Below are 26,569 nucleotides of genomic sequence, written 5' to 3' on the forward strand. Positions count from 1 at the left end.
AACCATAAGGCTGAATTACCTCAGGGAGGAGAATGGAATTTTCTTGCTACAGATCATTACAAGGACTCAAAAACTCTGTGCAGGCAGGGGCTAACTGGCAGGTAATAAAGAGACAAGTCCAGCATTCAGAATTATGAGGCATCGAGAAAACCAGGTCAAAAAATTATTATGTAGCCTGGAGAAGAAAATACAAAAGCAATCATGACTGTGCTTGAGTGATTATTTTCTCTTATAATATCCACAATTTTAATAACATAATACTTATAGAATTTAAAAATATGCTTAATTTACATCTGTAAAAGTAAATTCACTGCTGAAACAAGCCACATTCCCTTTCAAAGTAAGTAATTTCAGGAAATGCTCTCTATCATAGCAACCCTTTGATGAAACACACCACACACATACATCATCTGAGTTACAAACAGCAGATACCAACCTGGCTGTCCCGCGCTGGGAATCCATGATAACCTGGAGTCAGAGGCTCGTTCTATGAGAAAGACAAGAAAAATATCAAACTATGAGATGAAAGAAAACGTTAAGCATAATCAAAATCATCCAAACTGATCAAATATAAATTCCTGCCCTGGTTCCTAAAATGTTCCATTAACTGTATTCTACCCTACGTAAGTGTGTATATCTCCTCGTTAAGCCTCTACACTGGTAAAAACATAAAACAGTATTTGCTTAGGTGCACTATCCATAAAAACTATTTTCTTCCTTATGCAGCTAAATCTGTTTCCTTTCCAGTATCTCTTAGGCAGGGTGCTACTGCGACTGGGGTCAGAGTTAATTCCTAACCTCATCATACACTGTGGGACTTCAGCATCGCCAGCCCCAACTCACAGTAAGCCACTAGCACCCCTAAACACTAGGATAACCAAAAACTTGTTGGTTTATTTCCAAATGTCCCCTGGATGGAAAGGGGACAAGTACCAACCCTACTGAGAACTGCCTCTTAACCCAGAAAAGTTTTAGGTCCTCATCTCTATCAGCCTGTTTCCCCTCAGTTTTTACTTTTTTATTTATTTATTTTTTGTTTTATCCCCTCAGTTCTTTGAAATCTGGATGAAATTTGACCTCTGTTCAAGACTTCCTCTACTACTCTATATCATCCTATGGACTCAAGTGACTCCCCCTAACATTTAATATTTACTTAGCTTACTTGTGTAGCTTACTCTTTATGTTATTTATGATTCTAATTAATCTTATTTTTTAAAGGTACATCATGTTCAGTATCTGTCTCATCTTCACTTTAAACCACTAAGTCAAGATCCTTGAGGGCAAGGATGATAGCTAATAAAAGCTATGCAAACTCTAATTTAGTATAAGGTCATATAACATGAACACTCATTTCCAGCTTACTTGACCCATTCAATCATTCAGTTAATATATACTAATATTAATATTTTCCAAGCACTGTTAGTCGACTGATGGAGTAAAAAAGATGAATAAAAATAAGGCCCTTGCTTTCAAGGGAACTTTTAAATGAGGGAAGATACATGTGCACACAAAAGAGTAAATGAGAACACACGGCACTTTTGTAATTTTCAAAGTGCTCAACACTGCTACTTAGATATTCATCCTCTTCTTCCATTCATTGTACTTTCATTCCTACTAGCAGAACAGCATAAAATAAATTTTCATTGATAGGACTTTTGAATATAACAATAGAGTAAACTTTCCACTAATTGGTAGGCTGACTATATTCAGATATTTGATAGTCAAAAGCATGGAAGTCTTAAGACAACTTAAGCTTACTGCAGAGACCCTGTGTCTTGTTCATCATGGTTTCCCTGAGATCTAGCACAGTATTTAACACATGTAGACACCCAAAAGAATGTGTAATAAATAAATGGAGCTAAATAACCAGAAAATGTGTAGGAATTCAGACAGTTCTCCAAAAGAGATGTGCAAATGGCCAATAAGCACATGAAGAGATGCTCAATATCATAAGTCATTATGCAAATCAAAACCACATTGAGATAAAACTCACACTCATCAGAATGGTTATAATCAAAACGCCAGACAACAATAAGTATTGTCAAAGATGTGGAGAAATCTGAATTCTTCTACACTGCAGGTGGGAATGTAAAATGGTATAGCTGCTCTGGAAACAGTTGGATAGTCCTTCTATTAAACATAGAGTTATGTGACAAAGCAATTCCACACCTGGGTATATAACTAAGAAAACTGAAAACATATGTCCACACAAAATAATATACATGAATGTTCATAGCAGCATTATTTCATAATAACCAAACAGCAGAAAAAAAACAAAATGTCCGTCGATTGATGAATGGATAAATGAAGTATGGTACATCCATAGTGGAATATTATTCAGTAATTTTAAAAATAAAGTAGAGATACAACACAGATGAATACTGAAAACACCATGCTTGAAAACAGACACAAAAGGCCACAAATTATATAATTTGATTTGTATGAAATATCAAGAATAGGCAGATTATTCACAGAGACAGAAAATAAATTAGTGGTTCCAGGGACTAGCAGGAAGAAATGAGCAGTGACTGCTAATGGCTACCAGGTTTATCTGGGAGGAGATGACAATGTTCTGGAATTAGATTTTAGTGATGGATGCACACATCCATTATTATACTAAAAACCAATGAAACACTAAAAGCACTTCATAAATGCGAGATTTATGGTCGGTGAATTATATCTCATTAAATCTGTTATTTAAAAATAATAATAGTTAAGGCAATGTTGGCTATTTTTCATACTGATTTTTATAGGGGAGACATGCAGTTTAGATTTTAACAAAAGAACAAGGCTCCTTCCGAAATGCACAAGTGCCTTTTGTTTGTTCTGGATTCTATAAATTTACTTCCACACACCATTCTCTACAAATTTTAACAATGATGATGATAACCCCCAGTTATTAAGCACCTAATCAGTACAGTTCCAGTATGGTGGGAAAGAGGAAGAGATAGAGGCAAAAAGAATGAGATAATATAGCAGTATACACAAATATATTTCCTATCACTGGGGAAACTGAGAGAAGTTAAGTAACTGGCCCAATAACACATAGATATTGAATGGGAAATTCAAACTGCCAACCTGTGTCGGCTGGACTACAAAGCCCCTGTTCTTTCCATTTTTCCAGGTTCTCATCCCTACTAATGATTCCATATTATCCCCTTACAATGAACATTTCATGATTGTCTGAGAAGGGGATTATCTGATCAAGAAAGTAATCAAAAACCCCAAAAGCATATTAACAGAAATTCATCACTCCCAGAGGACATATGAACCATATTCCATAAAATCCTGGAGTTCAACAATGCAAAAAAAGTCCTATAAGGAAAAGATCACATTCATATAAGCCAGTATTGTCAAAAACTTCAACAGAAAAGTTGGTCATAACAGGTTGCACAGAGATGTGTCAGAAGAAATGGATCTACTCCTCCACCTGCCTTAGCACTCTTCTTTATTTCCTACCTCTCGGATAAGGCTATTTGGAACTCTCAAGCCTTCCTTGTATATATCTGTCTCTTACAAATGCATTAATTTTGCATGATTTTGAATTTTAAAGACATGGATCCTATTGCAGGTATTCTTCAGTAATTTGGCATTTTTGCTCAATACTATGTAAGATTCATCTCCACTAGGGCACATAACTGTATTTTACTATGATTGCCATTTAGTATTCTCTTATAAACTATAAACATGTCAAATAAATTACTTATCTGTCCTATTTTCCTGTTAATGGATAACTGAATTGTTTCCACTTACGGTTTTTGTGCTCACACCATGCTGCCTATGAACATTCTTTTAGATTTGAGATACCATGTTTTACATATGAGATTAGCAAAAATGAAAACACCATAAATAGGTAAAAAGATGAGTCAATGGATACTCTCACACTTAATAGTAGGAATATAAGTATATTGGGACCCTGTTATGGAAAGTAATTTGGCAGTAGTATCAAAATATTGAATGCATATACCTTCCTGTAACTTCACATCTCTATCTAGACAAAGAAGCATGTGCAAAGATTTTCAAAACAGTGTTGTTTGCCATAGTGAAAAACTAGAAAAAAAACTCAGTTTCCATTAATAATAAGGTAATAGTGTTATCAATTATTGCAAAATTTCAACATCCCACCTGCAAGGTTTTTAAAATAAGGTAAAATCTTTATAAATGACCTCAGGTCATATTAAATGACAGCAGAACAGAACACTCAAGCAGAAATAGCTAGCTGCACAGAAGGCTCAGGCAGGAGGATCACTCAAGCCCTGGAGTGTGAGACTAGCCTGGGCAACACAGCGACATCCCATCTTTTAAAAAAAAATAAATAAATACCTAAATGCATCGAAAATATAAAGAAGGATGTATAACAAACTTCTAATAGTGGTTAACTCTAGGGAGAAGAATCAGATTTGTGGAAGGTTGAAAGGACATGTTTTACCCAAATTTTACATTGTGTAAAATTCACATATAACTTAGAATAAAGCTGGTGTCAGTGTTTCTTAATGCTTTATAACTTATAAAACCAACTATATATCTCACTTAGTCCTCACAATGCATAAAACAAATTTTATAAATGTCATTTTACAGATGACAAAACTGAACTTCAGACACTTTAAGTGATTTGCTCATAATCAAATAACTAATGACAGTGGCTGAGATGCCTCCTCCAGGCTTAGGTCTTGATTCTATACCCAGTACTTCTACTACTTCATGACAACCACTAGGCTGCGCAAAATTAAAGGAATGGTAAAAACCGCAACTACTGTGTGCCATCCTCATAGTGGGAAAGATTCGCCTGCTATGGTCAGGGATGATTATGATTATCTAATGATATGCAAGTCTGAGTTTTTAATCAGCATAAAAACAATAACTGGCATTTAAAGTAGAGATGGAATTACAAGAAAAGCTACTGGAACAGACGAGACGGAAATCAGATGTGTTAGAAGTCCAAAAAGAAAAGGTTTTAGTAGCGATATGTCTATAAGCAAGCATTATTGGCCTATTAAGTTACAAATGAAAGAAACTGACTCTGTCTTGGCACAGAGACTGCTCAAAAATAAAAAGAAATACATAAGAAATAAAATACCAATCATAAGAATCTTTATTAACTAAGAGGTCAGCAATTAAAACCGTTTAGAAGCTTCTGGTTAGTGGACATGTGACAGTGCAACAGAAAAATCCTTAAGTAACTATCAAAAAAACCCCAACTGCTGGCCAGGTGCGGTGGCTCACGCCTGTAATCCCAGCACTTTGTGAGGCCGAGGTGGGTGGATCACAAGGTCAGGAGACTGAGACCATCCTGGCTAACACAGTGAAATCCCGTCTCTACTAAAAATACAAAAAATTAGCTGGGCGTGGTGGTGGACACCTGTAGTCCCAGCTACTGGGGAGGCTGAGGCAGGAGAATGGCGTGAACCCGGGAAGCAGAGCTTGCAGTGAGCCGAGATCGCGCCACTGCACTCCAGCCTGGGCGACAGAGCAAGACTCCGTCTCAAAAAAAAAAAAAAAAAAAAACCCAGCTGCCAATGGACTGTGAATGTACAGTGGATACTGACAGAAGTGATACACAGAAAGAAAAATAGCATCTGACTTTTATATTCTTCTTTGACTGCTTAGATGCTCCTATATGTACCTATATCTGCAAAATCTCTTTAAGCAGAAGAATCCTTCATCTATTCAGTAAGAGTGGATTGAGCAACTGCTTTGAGAAACACAGTGCTGGTATTCTTGCCCTTGAGGAGCTGAGAGTCATAATAATTACAAGACAATGAGACTGATACCATAACTAAAGTCTATTAAAAATAACTACAGGACTTCAGAAGATCTTTTTAAAAGTGTGTGGGGGGATGGAGGTGAGTGATAACTTCAAACCTATTAGGACAAGACCTCCAGTACTGTGTTGAATTGATACATGCTGAAAAGACAGTGATTTTTAAAGCCATTTTTCTAAATGCTTTCTGGAAATTATCAATATCATTTCTGAATGATTAGTCAATATATTTTCCCAGAAAGAATACTGGCAAAATTACAAGAAAATACTGGTGAAATTACCCAGAAAACAGCACATAGAGGAGAAAAAAGGTACTATTTTTTGTAGCATTTTAAAAATACAGCTAAGAGAGGTACAAAGAAAACTTAACAATACTGAAGCTCAAAAGCTCTGCTTTCCATACAGTTATATTTGTGATATAATATACTAGCCATAAATCCTAAGCAATGATCAATGAAACAATAACCAAAGTGAAGTTGCCCAAGAAGCTTAAAAAGACATCATGCTGCCAATCAAAGTATTTCTTCCTGGCTTCTATCATTGCTGAGAGTTGGCTAGGAGCAGAGTGCAGAAAACTGGAAATACACAACAAAGTTAAACCAAGCAATGAAAAAAACAAATCTGGCCAGGCGCAGTGGCTCATGGCTGTAATCCCAGCACTTTGGGAGGCTGAGGCGGGAGGATCATTTGAGGTCAGGGATTCGAGACTAGCCTGGCCAACACAGTGAAACCCCATCTATACCAAAAAATGCAAAAATTAGCCGTCTCAAGAAAAACAACAACAACAACAACAACAAAAAAAAAATCCACAAAACCATCCCACTGCCTTTCTTTTGTGTCTAACAAAATGAAAAGGGAAGAATAACGAAAATGGAAACAAAGTGAAGTCTTACCACTCTGCAATTTGGAGAGAGGAAAGCAAGATAAAGCAAAGGAAGATACAAAATGAAGCTGTCTTCTACAAATAACTTGGGTAATGGGTACAAGCTCAGATTTTTCACTGACTTACTCCCCAGTCGAAAATGAATTTCACATCACCTTGCATATATCTAATAACAGAAGGAAACAGACCACACTGACTAAAAAAAAGCAAATCTAGTTGCTCAGGATTTTCACTATGTTATTTGCAGCAAATTGTTTTTCAGGTATTGAGCCTATTTTTGAATTGGGACATAAAAGGAATGCCACAGGAACAGAAGATATAAAATCCCATATGCTATTACATGCAAAAACTAATCCCAGCAACAAATCTCTCTGGCTTGAGAAAAAAAAATATACCTTTTTTTTGAGGGTCTCACACTGTCACCCAGGCTGGGCTGAAGTGCAGTGGCATGAACATGGCTCATTGCAGCCTCGACCTTGCAGACCCAAGCGATCCTCCTACCTCAGCCTCCTGAGTAGGAGGGACTACAGGCATGTGCCACCACACCCGGCTAATTTTGTTTTATCTTTTGTAGGGACAAGGTCTCACTCTGTTGCACAGACTGGTCTCAAACTCCTGGCCTCAAGTCCTGCCTCGGCCTCCCAAAGTGCTGGGATTACGGGAATAAGCCACTGTGCCCAGCCTCAAGAAGAGAAATTGCTAAGTGACCACAGGGCGTCATTCTGCTTCCAAACCATAAGAGTTCAAAATACCTAGACATAAGATGAAGATTTGTAAGTGATATGAATCTGATAGTATCTAACAACATGGTCCCAACATGAGGTCCTACTGTTAACTAGTAAACTAAGCTTTCACTACAAAAAAACTCATTCTATCTCCCTATCAAGACAATCAATGACAGTTCTTTGTTACATTCACTACTCCCTCCACATTTACCGCCCCCCTTTTTTTTAATTAAAAATGACCTGGTATAAGCAGTATGTTTCATGGTAAAATCTGACACAGGATTTACTGGGTTCTTGAAGATTATCTTTGAAAAACACTAAAATTTCTTCAGTAGTGGTCACAGGTGTCTAAGAAATAACCAATCAAACCCCTTTTCTTTACAAGTGAGGAAGCTGAGACTTAGAGAAGTGCCTTGCCCACAGTCACTCAAACTAGGTAGGTATAAAAGAGAACCCAGAATTTACAACTCCTGACTCTCAAATCATATAAACTATTCACCTCAGACTCTACTAGTTATATTACAGATATATGTAACTCCTTTCATCATGCAATAGAAAGGTTGGACTGAACCTTGGGAGTTGAAGATACAGATTCAAATTCTGGCTGGGTCACTTTCTAACTATGTGACTCTAGTGAAAATCCTTAATATCTCTGACCCTAAATTTTCTCAACTGTGTAACAGATAATATCTACCACATAAAGTTGTGACATTCAATGAGACAATCAGGTGAAGCTTATCTGCTACAATATTTAACATACAGGAGAAGCTCAAAAAAAATTCCTTCCCAATCCCCATGTCTATTCGTTGCAAATTATATAGTCTATGGGAATAAATCCCACAAAGTAGCACATTTCCAAATAACCAACCTTTAATTTTCTTAGCTTACTCTACATCAGTTATTTAGGAATATGTGCTAAATGGCCATTCTGCCTCACTGTAAGGTGTTCAAAACCTAGTGATATTGTAAACTGATTCTAGTATTCAAGAACAGAATGAATGAGAATACCTCTAAAGTGACCAAAGAAACTCTGCCTTTTGTGACATACACAGTCAAGGCCACATGACAATACTTTGGTCAACAACTGATTGCATAAACAATGGTGGTCCCATAAGATTATAATGAAGCTGGTCAAGCGCAGTGGCTCACATCTGTAATCCCAGCACTCTGGGAGGCCGAGGAGGGAGGATCACCTGAGGTCAGGAGTTCAAGACCAGCCTGGCCAACATGGCGAAACCCCATCTGTACTAAAAATACAAAATTAGCCGGGTGTGGTGGTGAGCACCTGTAATCCCAACTACTCAGGAGGCTGAGGGCACAAGAATCGCTTGAACCCAGGAAGCAGAGGCTGCAGTGAGCTGAGATCATGCCACTGCGCTCCAGCCTGGGCGACAGAGCAAAACTCTTCCCCGCCACAAAAAAAAAAAAAGATTATAATGAAGCTGAAAAACTCCTATCGCAGTGACATCATAACTGTCATGGCACAAAACATTACTTATGTGTTTGTGTGATGCTGGTGTAAACAAGCCTACTGTGCTGCCAGTCATATAAAAGTCTAGCGCATACAATAATGTACAGTTCACAGTGCTTGATGATAATAAATGGTTATTTTACTGGTTTATGTATTTACTATACCATACTTTTTTTCATTAGAGTGTACTCCTTCTACTAAAAAACAAAAAAACAAAAAAAAGTTAACTCAGGGAGGTCCTTCCTGAGGTGTTCCAGCACACGGCACTATTACCATAGAAAATGACAGCTCCATGTGTGTTACTGGCCATTAGCACCTTCCAGTGGGAAGGATGTGGAGGTGGAAAGATACTGATGATTCTGTCCCTGTGGAGGCCTAGGCTAATGTGTGTGTTTGTGTCTTAGCTTTCAACAAAAAAAAAGTTTAAAAAGTAAAAAAAAAAAAAAAAAATTAAAAATCTTAATTAAAAAAACCTTATAGAATAAGAATACAAATATTTTTGTACAGCTATATAATGTATTTATATTTTAAGCTAAGTGTTATTACTAAAGAATCAAAAAGTTAAAAAAATTTTAAAGTTTATAAAGTAAAAAAGTTACAGTAAGCTAAGGCAAATTTGTTGTTAAAGAAAAATAATTTTGTAAAAATTTAGTGTAGCCTAAGCGTACAGTGTTGATAAAGTCAACAGTAGTGTACAGTAATGCCCGAGGCCTTCACATCCACTCACACTCACTCACTGACTCATCCACAGCAACTTCCAATTCTGCAGGCTGCATTCGTAAGTGCCCTATACTTGTGTATCATTTTTATCTTTTATACTGTATTTTTGCTGTACATGTTTAGATAAATTAAATACATGTTTCCATGTTTAGATACATTGTGTTACAATTGCCTAAAGTATTCAGTATAGTCACATGCTGTACAGACGTGCAGCCTCGGAACAAAAGGCCATATCATACAGCCCAGGTATGACAACGTATGCTTCATACAGCTAGACAGTCCACTCTGCTGTCATCAATTCCTGTTTGGCTAACACCCTCAGTTCTTTCAATTTCCTTTATAAATCCACTTTGTTCTTGCATTTAAAAAAATAAAATAAAATTCAATCATGACAAAATTATATTTTGAAGCACATAAATAAGAAATAAAATTCTGGCCAGGCACAGTGACTCACTCCTGTAATCTCAGCACTTTGGGAAGCCAAGGTGGGAAGCGTTCGAGACCAGCCTGGGCAACACAAGGAGACCCTGGGTCTATAAGAAATAATAAAAATTAGCCAGGTGTGGTGGCGCACACCTGTGGTCCCAGCTACTCGACAGGCTGAAGTGGGAGGATGGCTTGAGTCCAGGAGGTGGAAGCTGCAGTCAGCTGAGATTGTACCACAGCATTCTAGCCTGGGCAACAGAGTGAGACTGTCTCAAAAAATTTTTTAATTGAAATTTTAAAAATAAAGTTCCCCGTTAATCTATCTTTTCTAGTACTGAGGTTTAAGATCCTACTATAAATATTCTTTAGCAGTTTCCTTTCATCTTTTTTTAAAACTGTGGTTAAGTATACATAAAGTTACCATTTTAGCCATTTTTCCGTATACACTTCTATAGCATTAAGTATATTTATATTGTTGTGCAACCACCTCCGTCCATCTCCAGAACTTCCTGATCTTCTCCAACTGAAATGCTGCACCCAATAAACACTAACTCCCCATTCCTCTCTCCCTCCATCCACTGCCAACCAGCATTCTACTTTGAGTCTCCATCAATGTGACTACTTTAAGTACCTCATGTGAATAAAGTCAAACAATATTTATTTGTGCCGCGACATAATCTCAGCTCACTGCACTTATTTCACTTACCATATCTTTATGGTTCATCCATATTGTAGCACGTGTCAGAATTTCCTTCTAAGTCCAAATAATATTATTGTGTTAAAATTATATGAAAACACAATTTTATGTGCATATCACTGTATTGTAGCCTATAATATGTGGTACGTAAAAATCAAATTTTGTCCATCCATTCATCTGTCAATGGACACCTGGGTTGCCTCCACCTTTTAACTATTGTGAATAAAGCTGCTATGAATATGGGTGTACAGATATCTATTCAAGTCCCTGCTTTCAATGCTTCTGGGTAAATATTCAGAAGCAGAACTGCTGGATCACTGGTAATTCTATGGTGTTTGCACAGTGACAATATTTAACTTTTTAAGGGACTGCCATACTGTTTTCCACAGCACTGAACCATTTTAAATTTCCACCAGCAAAGCACGAGAGTTTCAATCTCTCCGTATTCTTACTTACACTTGTCATTGTGTATTTTCATCCTAATGAGTGTGAAGTGTTATCTCATTGTTTTGATTTATATCTCCTTTACAACTTAGTGATGTTGAGCATCTTTTCATGTACTTTTCATCTTTTCATGTGCTTATTGACCATTTGTATACCTTCTTTGGAGAAATGTGTATTCAAGTCCCCTGCCCATTTTATAATTGGGCCATTTGCTTTTCTGTTGTTGAGTTGTAAAAGTTCTTTATGTATTTTGGATATTAATCCCTTATCAGATATATTTTTGCAAGTATTTTCTTCCATTAGTTGGTTGCCTTTTCACTCTGTTAATAATGTCCTTCGATGCATAAAAGTTTTTAATTTTGATAAAGTCTAATTTATCTGTTTTTTCTTTTGTTGCTTGTGATTTTGGTGTCATGTCTAAGAATCCACTGCCAAATCCAAGGTCATGAGGATTTACTCTAAGTTTTCTTCTAAGAGTTTTATAGTTTTAGCTCTTATGTTTAGGTCTTTGATCTATTTTGAGTTAATTTTGGTATTGATGTAAGGTCCAACTTCATTTTTTTTTTTGCATGTGTCTTACTTATTTTTGAGGTTCTTTAGATCTCTGTCCATTTGCCATCTTCTTCCTGTTTTCTGAGGATTTAGAATTAAAAATCCATACCATCTATATACTGGTTATCAATTAATTGATTATCAGCTCCAAATTTACCCTTTTTGCCAGCTGTGTGAAAATGAACCTGGGCCCTTTAAATATTTTTCCTTTGCAAAGCATGCATGATGTCAAGCTTTATCCATAGAGGACACAGGAGACACATTGTAGGAGGAAAGCATTTTGCTTCCAGGTCCCATTGTGCTTGCCTAGCAGGTTCCTACAGGATAAGCAGTTTCCCTCCATCCTAGCTCCTACAATGGACAGCAGCCAGCAGCTAGTAGCTTCCCTCAGTAAACCTTTTCATGCTGTCACATGGCAGCAAAGTGCCTCTGGTGAGACAACTCCTTGTGAAGAGCTTTCCCCATGTATCCTAGAGGGTAGTTTTTGGCAACTTCAAAAGGACAGATTTCCAGCAAGTTCTGCTGGTATAAGTCCATAGGGACTTACTTCTCTGCCATTCTGAGAGTCAAAGTCATGCCTTCTCCAACAAAACCCCTCGGATTTCAGTCTCTCGGCCAGGGAGTGTTTGGTGGTATTGAGGGAGATGGCTCTTTGGGTATGATATCTCGGTCCCAGCGGTAGCTGCTTAGCTGCTATTATACTAATTCTATTTTATCACACATCAATCATATTATTACATCATATCTCTTATTATAGATACAGCAGATCTATATCTGCTGTTATTTAGAGTTTTCTTCCTACGAGCCAATTTCTCATTATTTCAATCTCCTCTTACGGGTAAATAATTCTTTTTTTTTTTTTTTTTTTTTTTCTTGAGATGGTGTCTCACTCTGTTGCCCAGGCTGGAGTGCAGCGGTACTATCTCGGCTCACTGCAAGCTCCACCTCCCGGGTTCATGCCATTCTCCTGCCTCAGCCTCCCAGGTAGCTGGGATTACAGGCACGTGCTACCACGCCCAGCTAAATTTTTTGTATTTTTAGTAGAGACGGAGTTTCACCGTGTTAGCCAGGATGGTCTCAATCTCCTGACCTCATGATCCGCCTGCCTCAGCCTCCCAAAGTGCTGGGATTACCGTGCCCAGCCCCTTTTTTTTTTTTTTTTTTTTTTGAGATAGAGTTTTGCTCGTTGCTCAGGCTGGAGTGTAGTGGCGTGATCTTGGCTCACTGCAACCTCCACCTCCCGGGTTCAAGCGATTCTCCTGCCTCAGCCTCCTGAGTGCTGGGATTACAGGCATGTGCCACCACACCCGGCTAATTTTGTATTTTTAGTAGAGACGGGGTTTCTCTATGTTGGTCAGGCTGGTCTTGAACTCCCAACCACAAGTGATCCGCCCGCCTTGGCCTCTCAAAGTGCTGGGATTACAGGCGTAAGCCACTGCGTCTGGCGGTAAATAATTCTTTATATTAAATCCCCTGTCCAAAGTACTGCGTAGTCTCTCTCTCCTGGCTGGACCTGGACTGACACAAGCGAGCTGAAAAAAAATGCTAACAGCTACTTACTATATATAAGACAGACATTATGCTTAGTGTTTTATAAACATTATCACTTAATTCTCACTAAAACCCTGTGATATATCACTTTATAGTAAGGAAACTGAGGCTCAGAAAAACTATACAATTTTCCCCCCATATTACAAATCCAGGTCTGTCTTACATTAAAGTCCCTGCTGGCTTTCTACTATGGTGTTTATTTTTCTTCACAGACCTAAGAACACATTTTTTAAAGAAACTGAACATCTATGTGCAAAAAGAATTAACGTAGCAGGTCTGACTGCTATCCTCAGAGAAAGCAGCTTGCAAGGTTGGCCTGCGCTGGTATCTGAGAACTGAAGATTTCACAAGGGTTCTATTTCCAGAACTGATCAGAGTGGCTCTTATCTGTTAATGCCTGCTTTCCTTTTGGGAGTCTGGAATTTTGATATGTGCTAGGGTTAGGGTGCCTATGTGAACAGCCCCCTTCACCATCCCCAGCCAAAAAATCTCAGCACTAAGTCTGTAACAAGCTTCCCTGGTAGACAACACTGTCACAACTTACTGCTAGAGGAATCAAGCAAGTCCTGCGACTCCACTGGGAAAGGACTTTTGGAAGCTTGAGTCAGGTTTCCTCTGGACTTCACCGCATGCACCTTTTTTCTTTGCTGACATTGCTTTATAGCCTTTTACTAGTATAAAGCATAGCTATAAGTATGACTACATCTGAGTTCCGTAAGTCCTAGATAATTCACTGGACCTAGGGTAGTCTTGGAGACCCCCCCAAAAAACCTATAATACACCAAGTACTTTGTTAAATGCTGAGGACACAAAGATGAATAAGGCCTTTGCCCTCAAGGAACTTTAGTCTATTTAAATTTCCATTCCTTCATTCCTCTGATCATCACTTCTTAGTCTGTTCACTACTTAAAATAGATTAGATTCATTTCCCTGAGCTAAATTTCATTCTTAGTGCTGAAGTGATGCTAAATAAATATTTAATAAGTCCATCAGCAAAATCTGAGATACAAAGCTCTAATAGACTCAAAGGCTACACATACTTTCTCTTTACTTTCCCTGTCTTATTGTGTTCTTCATTAAAAATAAATTGACAAACACTTGTACATTGCTGGTAGGAATGTAAAATGGAGCAGCTGCTGTGGAAAAGAGATTGGCAGTTCTTCAAAAAGTTAAATATAGAGCTACCATACGACCCAGCAATTCCACTCCTAGGTATATACCCAAAGAACTGGAAAACAGGTACTCAAAACCAATACTTGTACACAGATGTTCATGGCAACACTACTCACAATAGCCAAAGGATGGGCTGGGCATGGTGGCTCACACCTGTAATCCCAGCATTTTGGGAGGCCAATGGCAGGCAGATCATGAAGTCAGGAGATTGAGATCATCCTGGCTAACATGGTGAAACTACATCTCTACTAAAAATACAAAAAATTAGCTGGGCGTGGTGGCGGGCACCTGTAGCTCCAGCTGCTCGGGAGGCTGAGGCAGGAGGATGGCATGAACCCGGGAGGCAGAGCTTGCAGTGAGCCAAGATCGCACCACTGCACTCCAGTCTGGGCAACAGCGCGAGACTCCATCTCAAAAAAAAAAAAAAAAAAAAAAAAAAAGCCAAAGGATGGAAACCCAAACGTCCATTAACGGATAAACAGATAAACCAATTGTGCTATATACACACAAAGGAGTATCATTCAGTTATAAAAAGGAATGAAGTACTGATATATGCTACAACATGGATAAACAATGAAAACACACAGTACTAAGTGAAAGAAGCCAGACATAAAAGGTCATATATTATATGACTCCATTTATATAAAATCTCCAGAATAGGTAAATTCATCAAAAGAGAAAGCAGATTGGTGGTTGCCAGCAGGGAAAGGGAAAGAGAGGAGGATGATTGCTTAATGGATATGGGGTTCTTCTGAGGGTGATGTAAAAATGTGAGCTACATGGAGACAGTCGTTGTACAGCACTGTGAACGTACTAAATGCCACCAAATTGTTCAGTTTTTTAAAAGGTTAATTTTATGTTATATGAATTTAACCTCCATTAACATTTTTTTGAAAAGCAATGCAGTATACACCACAGTACAAATGAAGAAACTTCCTGTTGTTATTTGAATAAGTACTTACAGCTTGAGATAAAATCATCAGTGACTGCAATAAATATAGATTCAAAAAAGTGTTGTATCTCAATATATACTCTGGAAAACTGAAGATTCAAAGTGTTTCTAAGCAACAATACAGATACTGATGCAGTAGAGCATATACACATTTTTTCCCAAAAAGATAAAATGTTTCTAAATTACATAAATAAATATTTTAAGTAGATATTTGCCTATTTCCTTGACATCCCTAAAAGCTTAATAGGTTAGCTCTTCCTTTCAATGGAAAAACAGCATAAAGCCTTATATTGACAGTTTCCTCATATTCAGGCATATATAACACACACTATATATGTTTTTTTAAGTCTGGAAGGATATATCCCAAAATGTTTACAATGGTCATACGTCTTGGTGTTGAATTTGGATTTATGAGTGATATATGTCTTTGTGGGGGGAGGAGGTTTCTTATCTGTATTTTCTAACTGTTCAACAAATGAACATGTATTATTTGTACTTAACTAGAAAAAAATGGAGATAATAACAACACCTACCTCAGGGATGCTGTGAAGATTAAATGAAACAATATACATAAAGCTCTTAACACAGAATTCAGCATAAGTACACAACAACAGTCAAGCAGTATGGATGGTATTGTTTCTGTTTTTGTAAATACTCCTCAGGATTCAGGATGTATGCCTTATTATCTATGGCGAAAGCACTCATCTTAATCCAGGCCTGGATAACTTCAAGCTTAAATTACTCTAACAATAGTCTCTTGGCTGGTCCAGCTAAGAGCTGGCCTCCATCCACCCCTGCCCAGCTTTCTTACCAGGGCCAGGGTTAACTACCTAAAACACCACTCATACCACTTCCATACTAATGGCCCTCCATTGCTTACATGATTAGCTTCCAAATATCCCAAGCCTTGCCCCACTTGGTTATTCTCTTTTTCTTCTCATTTATTCCTTCAGCAAACATTTACTGAGGGACGTTTACGTGTCTGGAACTTGGTAGGAATGCAAAGGAAAATAAGCTAGGGATTCTTTTCTCAAAGAACTCTCAGTCTAGTAAGGGAAAGAGGCATGTAAACAAATACAATATGAACCATGTAATAAAACGTAAATGTATGGCCCAGAGAGAACAAGTGTACATGGTTGATAATCAAGTGAGAAAGGCATAAAAAAATTACAAAGAGGAGAACTCACAGTAGGTAAGACTTGAATGGGGTTTGGAGGATGACCACAAATAGCTAATTTCCAGATAGAAACTTTACTCAATTTACTTCACACCTTGGCACATTCCCAAACATCAACTCAAGCAAAATTCAGCAAAATCCCACCTCCCTTCACAATGTAATCCTCTAACTCTAGCCTACTCTCTTTCAATTTGTGGGTCAAGATCCATTCATGACTTAAAGAACCAATTTAAGAGGTCTCAACCACTACTGAAATAAAAGATTAGAGAACTAGAGCCGCAATTCTCAAACTTTTTTGATTTCAGAATACCTTAACACTTTAAAAAATTACCAAAGACTCCAAAGAGCTTTTGCTTCTGTGTTTATAACTACTGTGATTTGTCTATGAGAAACTAAAACTGAGTACTTTAAAAAATGTTAATTCCTTTAAAAGTACGAATAATAAACCAACCATTATGTTACCCTAAAAAATATTTTATGAAAATGGTTTAGTTTGTAAACTAAACCAGTGAGAAGAGTATCATTATTTTACATTTCTACAAATATTTTTAACATCCAACTTAATAGAACAGTGGTCCCCCATCTTTTTGGCACAGGGGCTGGTTTCATAGAAGATAATTTTTCCATGGGGGATGGGGTAGGGTGGGGATAGTTTCAAGATGAAACTGTTCCACCTCAAGTCATCAGGCATTAGATGGGACAGGCAACCTAGATCCCTTGCACGTGCAGTTCACAGTAGGATATGCACTCTTATGAGAATCTAATGCCACCACTGATCTGATAGGAGGTGGCGCTCAGGCAGTGGTGCTTGCTGTGGCCTTGTTCCTAACAGGCCACAAGCCAGTACCAGACTGTGGCCTGGGGATTGGAGATGGAATGGAGGATGGCTGGATTCTCATACCTGCTTCTGCATTCAATCTGTTTCAATATTATTCTGAAGTATAAGAAAGAAATCTGGCATTCCACGGATATGTATCTTGAAAAGGCAAGGTATTGTAATAGTCTTTTCACCTATCTCTAGATATTCTTCTTTAATACTGTACCAAAGGTTAGTTGCAATGTGGCATGTGAAACCTTATCAATGAATTTTTTCATACTGTTAATATAAAAATTCATTGGTCTTGTACTTGGAATAGATTTTTTTTGCCTATGCATGATTTTGTAACATTATGTATTGTTCATTTATAAAATACAAGTTCACTGAGTTATAAAGATCTTCCAACTGTTGACACATCTCATTATACAACATCAAAAAATTCACATTCACTAATATCACCACCAATCTCATCAGAAAAGTCTTTTAAGGGCCAGAGCTATCAAGCTCATAGGCCAGGATACAAGTTTTCCAAAACTCTAGTTTTTGCTTGAAAGTTCAAATTTTATCACTGGCCACAAATATCAGTTTTCCTTAAAACGACAGGCTCACTTCAATTTTTTTTTTTTTTAATTAAGACAGGGTCTTGCTCTGTTGCTCAGCCTGGAGTGCAATGGCACAATCTCAGCTCATTGCAGCCTCCACCTCCTGGGTTCAAGCGATTCTCCCACCTCAGCCTCCCAGGTAGCTGGGACTACAGGCGCATGCCAGCACACCCGGCTAATTTTTGTATTTTTAGTAGAGACGGGGTTTCACCATGTTGGCCAGGATGGTCTTGATCTCTTGACCTCATGATCCCCTGCCTCAGCCTCCCAAAGTGCTGGGATTACAGGCGTGAGCCACTGCGCCTGGCCACCTCATTCATTTTTAATAAAACGTCTGAATACCATAGTCTATCAGTTGTTCTTTCAAATAAAAATGGCATCCCATGAAAAAAGTTCAGCTGGCAACTCAATCACAGAAGCAGTTTTCCTTTAGATAACTGTCATACTTAGTATGCAGCAGAAGTGCTTTACTTGTATTACCCGTTTTGTCACAGAGATTATTAAAAAGATTCATAATCGAGGATGGAGAATTAGTAATAGTAATAATTGCTACTACTTCAGCAGGAACACTCTGAAGTGAAACTGGCTTTCTCCCCTTCTTTAACTGCAAGTGTTTGGTGGTGAAGAATATAATTACTCAGTCGTCATTACATTCTTTGGTACAGGCAGTTTGTGGCATAATAAGCCCATGTCCTAGTTTTGGCCTGTCACAATAGCATGTGTAGTGAGGTATGGGGAAAAGTACAGTTATTAGAATCACACTGATCTACGTCTCTGGTAACCAACTAGCTCTATGGCTGTGGAAAGCTAATTCATCTCTCAGCCTCAAATTCTTCCATCTTTAAATGAGAATACTACCTACCTCATAGGATTGTTACAATGATTGAGGTAATACATGCAATATCTTACACAGTGCCTGTTCCTTAATGAGGTGGCCCTGTTAACAATAATGATAATAAGAAACAGTATCTTAGTTGTATGTAACACTTCACCACTACCAACACACAGGCAGTTCTGACTAGTACAGGACCACAGATTATGAGGGGACCCACAGGGATCATCTAATTCTAATTCGGCTACTTTATTTGCACCCTCCTTACCTTGCAATCATATTCACATAGCACAGACTGACCTTACAGATAAGAAAACCAATGTACCACAAGGTTTTAAATGTCTTTCTCAAGGTTACAGAGCTAGTCTAAGAAGCAGAAATTGGTGTCAAGCACATCCTCCTACTCATAACAATTCTGTTAGATAGATAACATTATTCTCTTTTGATTGATAAGGGAAACTCAGGTTCATTCCCTTGAGTTTCAAGTGACATGTCCAAGGTCACAAAAACAGGCCTGGAACCCAAGTCCTCTCATTTGGAGTTCTTCCAACCATAACTTAGAAATCTGTCTAAATATATGATTCACTCTGTGCAATCATTGATAATTATCTACATCTGGATCTGAATGGAATAACAGACTAACAGACACAATTATGTGAATACTCATTATGACTAACTATGCCAATTGATAACCACCAACAAATCAGTTTGTGTTGTGATATTTCAATTTAAACTGGTGCTTCACTAAACTGAAGACTTCACAAGCTTTGGCATTTAAAAAAACAAAAGATACCTCTTAATTAGCCTCAGTATAAAAGAAATACATTTCAAAAGAAATACATTCAAAAAAGTCCCTTTAAGACAGGCTGAGTTGACTATCACAGTCTAAATTTAAATTAACAATTCTACCCCCAAAAAAAATCATTATAGACAAAATAATAAATTTTATTTTAATTGATAGATATTATTTCAATTTAGTTTTATAACAGTCTCTTCACTCACATTGCTATTGAACATGATGTTAAACCAGCTCTGTTGTTTATTAGAGGAACAACTGAGGACAAGTTACTCACCTTTCTGGGCCTCAATGTTATTTTCTGGTCTATAAAATATATGTGATCATGTCTACACCTTGCAAGGATGTTAAGTTTAGGCATAAGGTATACAAAGCACCTGAAAGTATACCTACCCCATAGAGAAAAACTATTATTGTAACAATTTTTATTATATGCTTTGAGTTCACGATCCTGCCTAGCCCTAAGTCCATTAAGATCTGAGTAAAACTGGACTTTTCTATTTCCTCCTGCTGCTGTTGCTTCCAATGCCCTACTGGCTACAACTGCCAACTCTCTGACCTAGACTCTCTGCCACCTACTTCTAGTGTCCTCAGAGCAAGTCCCTGAACTTCCTTTTATTGTATTAATTCCCTGGTCAGAAAGAAGATAATGCTCATTACTTACCAATTCAGTGATCTTCTGATAATTACCACGTTAATTCTTGCTTGGAACCAATCTAAAAGACTTCAAACAACTTCAAACCTACCGAGGATTTTTTTCTTGATTCCGAGTTTTAAAAACCAGGAATTTCATTTTTTTAAACAAATGGTCAACTATTAAAAATTCATAAAAGAGCTGCCTCTGTCATATCTTGTTATACTTTGATTCCTGTATCAACTCAATTACTCAAATCCTTTAGTTCTTCATCTTCTAGCCCTCTTAGATAATAGTCTCCAATAAGTAAAAGGCATTTTGCAGAAACAGATAGAGAAAACTATATATATATATATATATATATATATATATATATATAGTGTAAAGCTTAGTTTTCTGCAAGTACAATTAAATACTCAAGATAGCTGGGAGAAGGGCAAGAAGAGCCCACAGAGATGAGATGGTACTGAGACTCCACTGGTGGCCCTTTCTAAGGGACTAGAACTACACTACAGATTTATCAATGAAAGGTTGAAGGCAAGGGAAAAGGAAAAGCCAGTAACATATGCAGGCACTGCAATGCGCTAGATAATTGATATACATTATTTCTGGGTATTATTTCTATTATCAGGTGAGGAGAGTCAGACTCAGAGAGATTAAGTGACTGGATCCAGGCCAAATAGCTAGTAAACAGTAGAGCCAGAGCCATAATTATAACTGTTCTGTTACACGCTACGCAGCAGTTTAGTCTAGAAAAGCATTTATCCCTAGGCCAAGAAATAGGGAAGGTAAGTGTATGATCATCTACACACTGGCTTAGCCACACTGTTTCCCTTCCAGCAATGGGAAAAATTGAGAGATAATTCATCTTTAACCTGCGGTTATCACCCAATTATTCCCATTGGTAGAAGAAAAGCAGTGCTTCTCAAATGTTAGCATGCAGATAGGTCACTAGGTATCTTGTTAAAATGTAGATTCTGATTCAGTAGGTCTAGGGTGGCATCTGAGATTTCTGCATCTACCAGGAAATGAAGCTTCTAGTGCTGGGGCCATACTGTAAACAGATTATATTCAATAGTTCCCAAGCTTGATCGATCATTTGAATCACCTGGGAATAATCTAAAAACTACAGATTTCCCTCCTTGATTCAGTGGTGTCTGGAATGAGGTCCAGGTTGACTTCAATACAGTCATCCCTTGATGTCCACGGGGGGCTGTTTTGAGGACCCCTCTCAGACACCAAAATCCACAGATGCTTAAGTCCCTGATGTATAATAGCACAGTATTTACATATAACCTATGTATATCCTCCCAGAGACTTTAAATCATCTCCAGATTACTTATAATACCTAATACAGTGTAAATGCTACGTAGTTATTTAGTATTTTTTTTGTATTATTTTTATTGTTGCATTGTTTTTTTTTTTCTGAATTATTTTCAATCCATGGTTGGTTGAATGCACAGATGCGGACTCCACAGATACGATAGGCCAACTGTACAGAACAGGGACTACTGAGCTATACTATCTTCAGGCACATTCTACCTCAGAATTCTGTAATTCAAAGAAATATATAATTATTAACGACAATAATCACAGCAAGCACTGACTGAGAACACATCAAATGTCTAAGAGCTTTATATATTAGCTTACTTAGTCCTCAAACCACACTGTGAGGTGGGTACTCACAGCACTGTCATTCCCATTTTACACATGAGGAAGCCAATGCACCAAGAGACTAACTTGTCCAAGGTCAGTGAGTGAACTGCAGAACAGGGGTTCAGACTTGAACCAACCCGATTTCAAAGAGTCTGTGCCCTCGGACACACCATCTAAAGCTGCTTCCCACATTACCCAATGGTAATGTCACTGATTTTTAACAGACACACTTGAACAAATAAATCCAAATGGGTCACCTCAGAAGACGTCGCCCTGGGAAGGCTATGTTCTTATTCCTCAGATGCTACCATCATTCAAAACACGGCCACTGCTAAACTAAATATTTAAAGAGCCCTTGATCTGAAAATGAAAATGCCTTCAGAGCCTAAACCCATGACTTTAAGTATCTTCAAACGGGGTAAAAGCTCACCATTTGAGCACAGATTTGACTTTTTGACAACACCACAAAATCAGGAAAAGCCAATTCGAAGAAACCTAGTGTCTTTCAAAAACCTAGGTAGGTATTTTTTTAAATAAAAAAATTCAGTGTTAGGTATTAAAAACGTTTTCCTCATCACTCATCTCTAAAGCCGATTCCGAATGAGAGTTCTTCATGTTTTGCGCAATGGTTGTTATCACCAGCCAAGGTGACTATTTTGAAGGGCAATATTCATTTGGATGCACAGGTTCTGTTATATTTGTTTAAAAAAAAAAAAGCAGCCTCTTAGTCATACCAAAAGAAACACATTTGCCCTTCACTATCAGCACAAACATGCATATGTTCAGAACAACTGTCTTGAAGCATGCAGTTTTCCTTTCTGCTGAAAAAGCAACTGCTTTGATATTCTCTTCAGATTATTGTGTTTTATTTATATACACCCATCCATATAAAAAAATACCATCAGCAGGCATTAATGAAGCATTTAACTGCATGCAGCACCATAAATGGTATTGTACAAAGGCAACTATATACTAAAATATGCACACAAATACCCTCACATACAAGGGATAAAGGCACACACAAATACTTCAGGGATACAACTATAAAAAGATATTACATTTCTACATCTAGATGAGCTCCTTTGTTAAATAAATGTTTTTTTTCAACAAAGAAAATATTCTGCAAATTCAGAATGATTTCCAGATTTTTTTTAAACCAGGCATTAATGCAGATCAGCACAATTCCACACGACCAACCTCTCTGCTTGAACTGGACTCCCCACACCTTACTGAAGCCACAATTCCCCTGCACAAACTCCCACTCCACCACCCCCCACACACCCAACTCCCCACCAACCTCACAGGGGTTCCTGGGCTGGTCCATGGAATCTGATGACATCACTCTCTCTTCCTTCCTGGAATTCTAAACCCTGCTGCTCTCCCCTTGCACACAGCTACCATCTCCATGGCAACCTCACCTCCTCCTGCTTCCCTATTGGCTTCATGGAGCAGGATACACAAAAAGGTTTTCCGTTCTCCCCACACCACCCGCCCCAAAAAGACGATGCTTTCAACAGGAACCTGAGCTAAATTTAGCTACTTGGGATTCAGAGTCCTATGACTAAGAAAACATAGAGAAATGTCTTCCTTCCAACATTGTACCCTCCTCTCAACCCCACCCAAAAGTGGCTGCTTCACCTCCTCCTCTCTGGGCCCCCAAACCAAAAGCAAGTAGTGATATCTGTTGAGCATTAAAAACAACCAAGCTACCTGCCTCACATATAAGATTGGCAGAGAGAAAATTCTCACATTCACCTCCTCCCAACAGGAGAATTTTTAAAAAGAGAACAAAAACCTATGCAAAAAACAGTTGGGCCATTTCAGCTGAACATCAGTGTTCTGCTGTTTCCTTCCATCCTAAGCCAAGGATTGGGAACTCCACGCCTCAAGGCAGAAAAGTCTTTAACCTCTTAGAAGACGGAATTCTCCTGCTATTTCCTTGATATGATTTCCTCCATCATAGGAAGAATAAATAGGGAGGAGAATTAGGTAAAAAGACTGCACACTTCAGTGATCAAACACACTAAGCCTGGAAGCACAAATCCTGGGTCCAACTTTCTATCCAAGGGCCTGACCTATGTAAACTTAACAAATTCTCACATACCTCATCTAAAAAGCAGCTCCCACACAGGGATATTATAAGAATTACTGACAAAATTAATGTAAATTAGTTTAGGTCCCTGTGTCAAACGGACTGAATCAAGAGTAAGTTGGCATTATTATTAGTAAAATTCCTGTGGATATTAATAGATGTTAACAATCCCCAGAGGAAGAACATAAACTTTTAGAAAATTATCATTTCATAATCATAGATATACCATAAAATATACATAACTTCTTGAACCACAGGCAGTTCCTACAAAGGTTTCTACTTCTGGTAAAAATCCAGCTCTACTCACCTCATACACCAGCCAATTTGTGACCAGTATTTTCTTTGCTTAATCCAAACTCTAATTTTGAAATTGTTACTCCTCACTCTCCCTAAATAATGACTAAATATGGACCAGGGCTTCATTCTCTGGTTCAGATGCCCACTTCGCATTCTAGAGAAGTAATTCCTTCTCAGAGCCATATTCGATAGCTGAGCACTGAATCAACGCAGTGGCTATGTCCTATGTGACTCTGAAGGACAAAGTATCAATTGTAACCAAGTCGTAAGGGCTCCAAGCAGGTCAGAGCAGTAGGAAAGGGAGAAAAGGAATGGATAAAAATAAGGCACACCCAGGAAAATTATATTTTCAGTTTGCAAAGCAGAGACTCAACTCCAGGGCACCAACTCTCCACCAAAAAAAAAAAAAAAAAGACAGGAAAGAAGAATAATTTAGTGTAATAACAGTCATCTACCCCAAAGAAAACTTAAACAATTTAGAATAATTAGAGAAGTCAAAAGAGTCAAGATGCCTCTAGTTAACACACAGGCATCTAGAAAAAGCTTTACAACTGTTGTGGAAAACAGCAAAGGATGAAGCACATGCTAACAACTGAAACCCACATTGCAGTGTGGGGTGGGGGGCAATATGATTAGCCTATCTCTGAGAAATTTGTTTTCTTATTTCACTCCCTGTTGACCTTAACAAGCCATTCCTTGTGTGAAAGCATTCCTATGGACACCATGGTTCCACTGGCTAAGTATTAAGTATGATAAGCACTAACAGTCACCTTATTCTATAAAGGGGAGACTAAAGCAGTTTCTGAGATTGCCCATCAAATCAATTACTAAACTTGACTTATCATGAAGAAATCTATCAGCAATGGCCTAGACTAAGTGGAATGTTGCAAAACAAAGCTCCATTTATCTACTCTTTCACTCAAATGTACATTAAGAGCACTTATTACGTTCCAAGAGTTTTATATGTGTCATCGCTATTTCACAAAAACAAAAACACCAACACTAGTATATATTCTTTTTGTTGTTGTTGTTGTTGTTTTTGCAATGGAGTCTCACTCTGTCGCCCAGGCTGGAGTGCAGTCATGCCATCTCGGCTCACTGCAACCTCTGCCTCCCAGATTCAAGCAATTCTCCTGCCTCAGCCTCCTGAGTAGCTGGGATTACAGGCAAGCGCCACCAGGCCTGGGTAATTTTTGTATTTTTAGTACAGATGGGGTTTCACCATATTGGCCAGGCTGGTCTCGAACTCCTGACCTCAGTAGATTTGCACATCTCGGCCTTCCAAAGTGCTGGGATTACAGGTGTGAGCCACTATGCCCTGCCTAGTATACATTCTTACTCCACTTTGCAAACACAGAAACAGAGTTCCAGTGATGTCAAGGTGACCATGGTTATATACTCATTATTTCATTTTTTGTAAAAAGCCAGGATTCTAACCCAGATCTGTTTGGATTCCAAAGCCTGTGCATTTTTCCACTTAGCTTCCTATTTTCAGATAGTGAGGGTTGGAAAAAAACATCTAGAAATCATTTTATATCTGTGTTCTCTTATGCCATCGATAAAATATAGGACACTTGACATCAAGGTCAAAGTCATACTTTAACAGTATTAAACTCTAAGTAGGCACTCAATACTTATTAATTTATTATTCTAATCCTATTATTCTAAACTTCTGGACAAACGGCAATGATTCTACTCAGATCTTTTTAAATTAAAATTGGCTTGAGAAATTACACGCTGAAATGAAATGACAAAACTTCAGATAACATTCTGGAATTAATTTCATAATATTTGAGATGAAAAAAATTATCACTGTCAAAATGCCTACACTGGCCCAGTCATATGTCATAATACCTACACAGTCTATTTGTTGGTTTTAATCCACAAACCCTAATGCAGTCAGGATCTATACATTAGATTTATGATTTCTACATTCTACATATAGAACCAGAGCATTTCTCCAGGGATTCCACTAAAATTAAATCAGCTGATTAGAGGACCATGCTAAAGAGGCCAAGGTCACGTGTCTGCTACCCATGTGAACCAGTTAGCATCATTCTCTCCTACAGCCACAACATACGTCCTGTTGTAAATATATACCCTTTTTTACTCTGAAATTAAGGCAAACAATCACCTTTTCTGGAAAAAAAAATGTATCTACTAATGTCATATATTATAATCAGATTTTATTCTTTAGAAAACAGTTATTGTCTTTCAAATAATATTTTCAATCATCCATTCTTTCTTTCAATACTTACTCAATACTTACCACACACCAGTCGATAATCTCAAAAGGCTGGCACCAAAGAAC

The 26,569-nt window shown here is 37.9% G+C and overlaps 1 protein-coding gene across 22 annotated transcripts in view; it reads right to left on the reverse strand.

Moving 5' to 3' along the window:
• The window catches only part of RBFOX2 (RNA binding fox-1 homolog 2), a 291,171-nt gene that overhangs the window by 198,228 nt on the left and 66,374 nt on the right, over window positions 1-26,569 (reverse strand). For 17 of the 22 annotated variants that reach the window (XM_054543739.2, XM_054543737.2, XM_009234312.4 and 14 more), the window contains exon 2: window positions 437-487. In XM_054543739.2, coding sequence (XP_054399714.1) covers window positions 437-487 — 51 coding nt within the window. Of the gene's footprint in view, window positions 1-436; window positions 488-23,166; window positions 23,299-26,569 lie in introns of those variants that run through there. The other 5 variants (XM_054543746.2, XM_054543741.2, XM_054543738.2 and 2 more) reach the window with 1 other exon arrangement.

The sequence above is a fragment of the Pongo abelii genome, chromosome 23 (assembly GCF_028885655.2).
Source record: "Pongo abelii isolate AG06213 chromosome 23, NHGRI_mPonAbe1-v2.0_pri, whole genome shotgun sequence".
NCBI lineage: Eukaryota > Metazoa > Chordata > Mammalia > Primates > Hominidae > Pongo > Pongo abelii.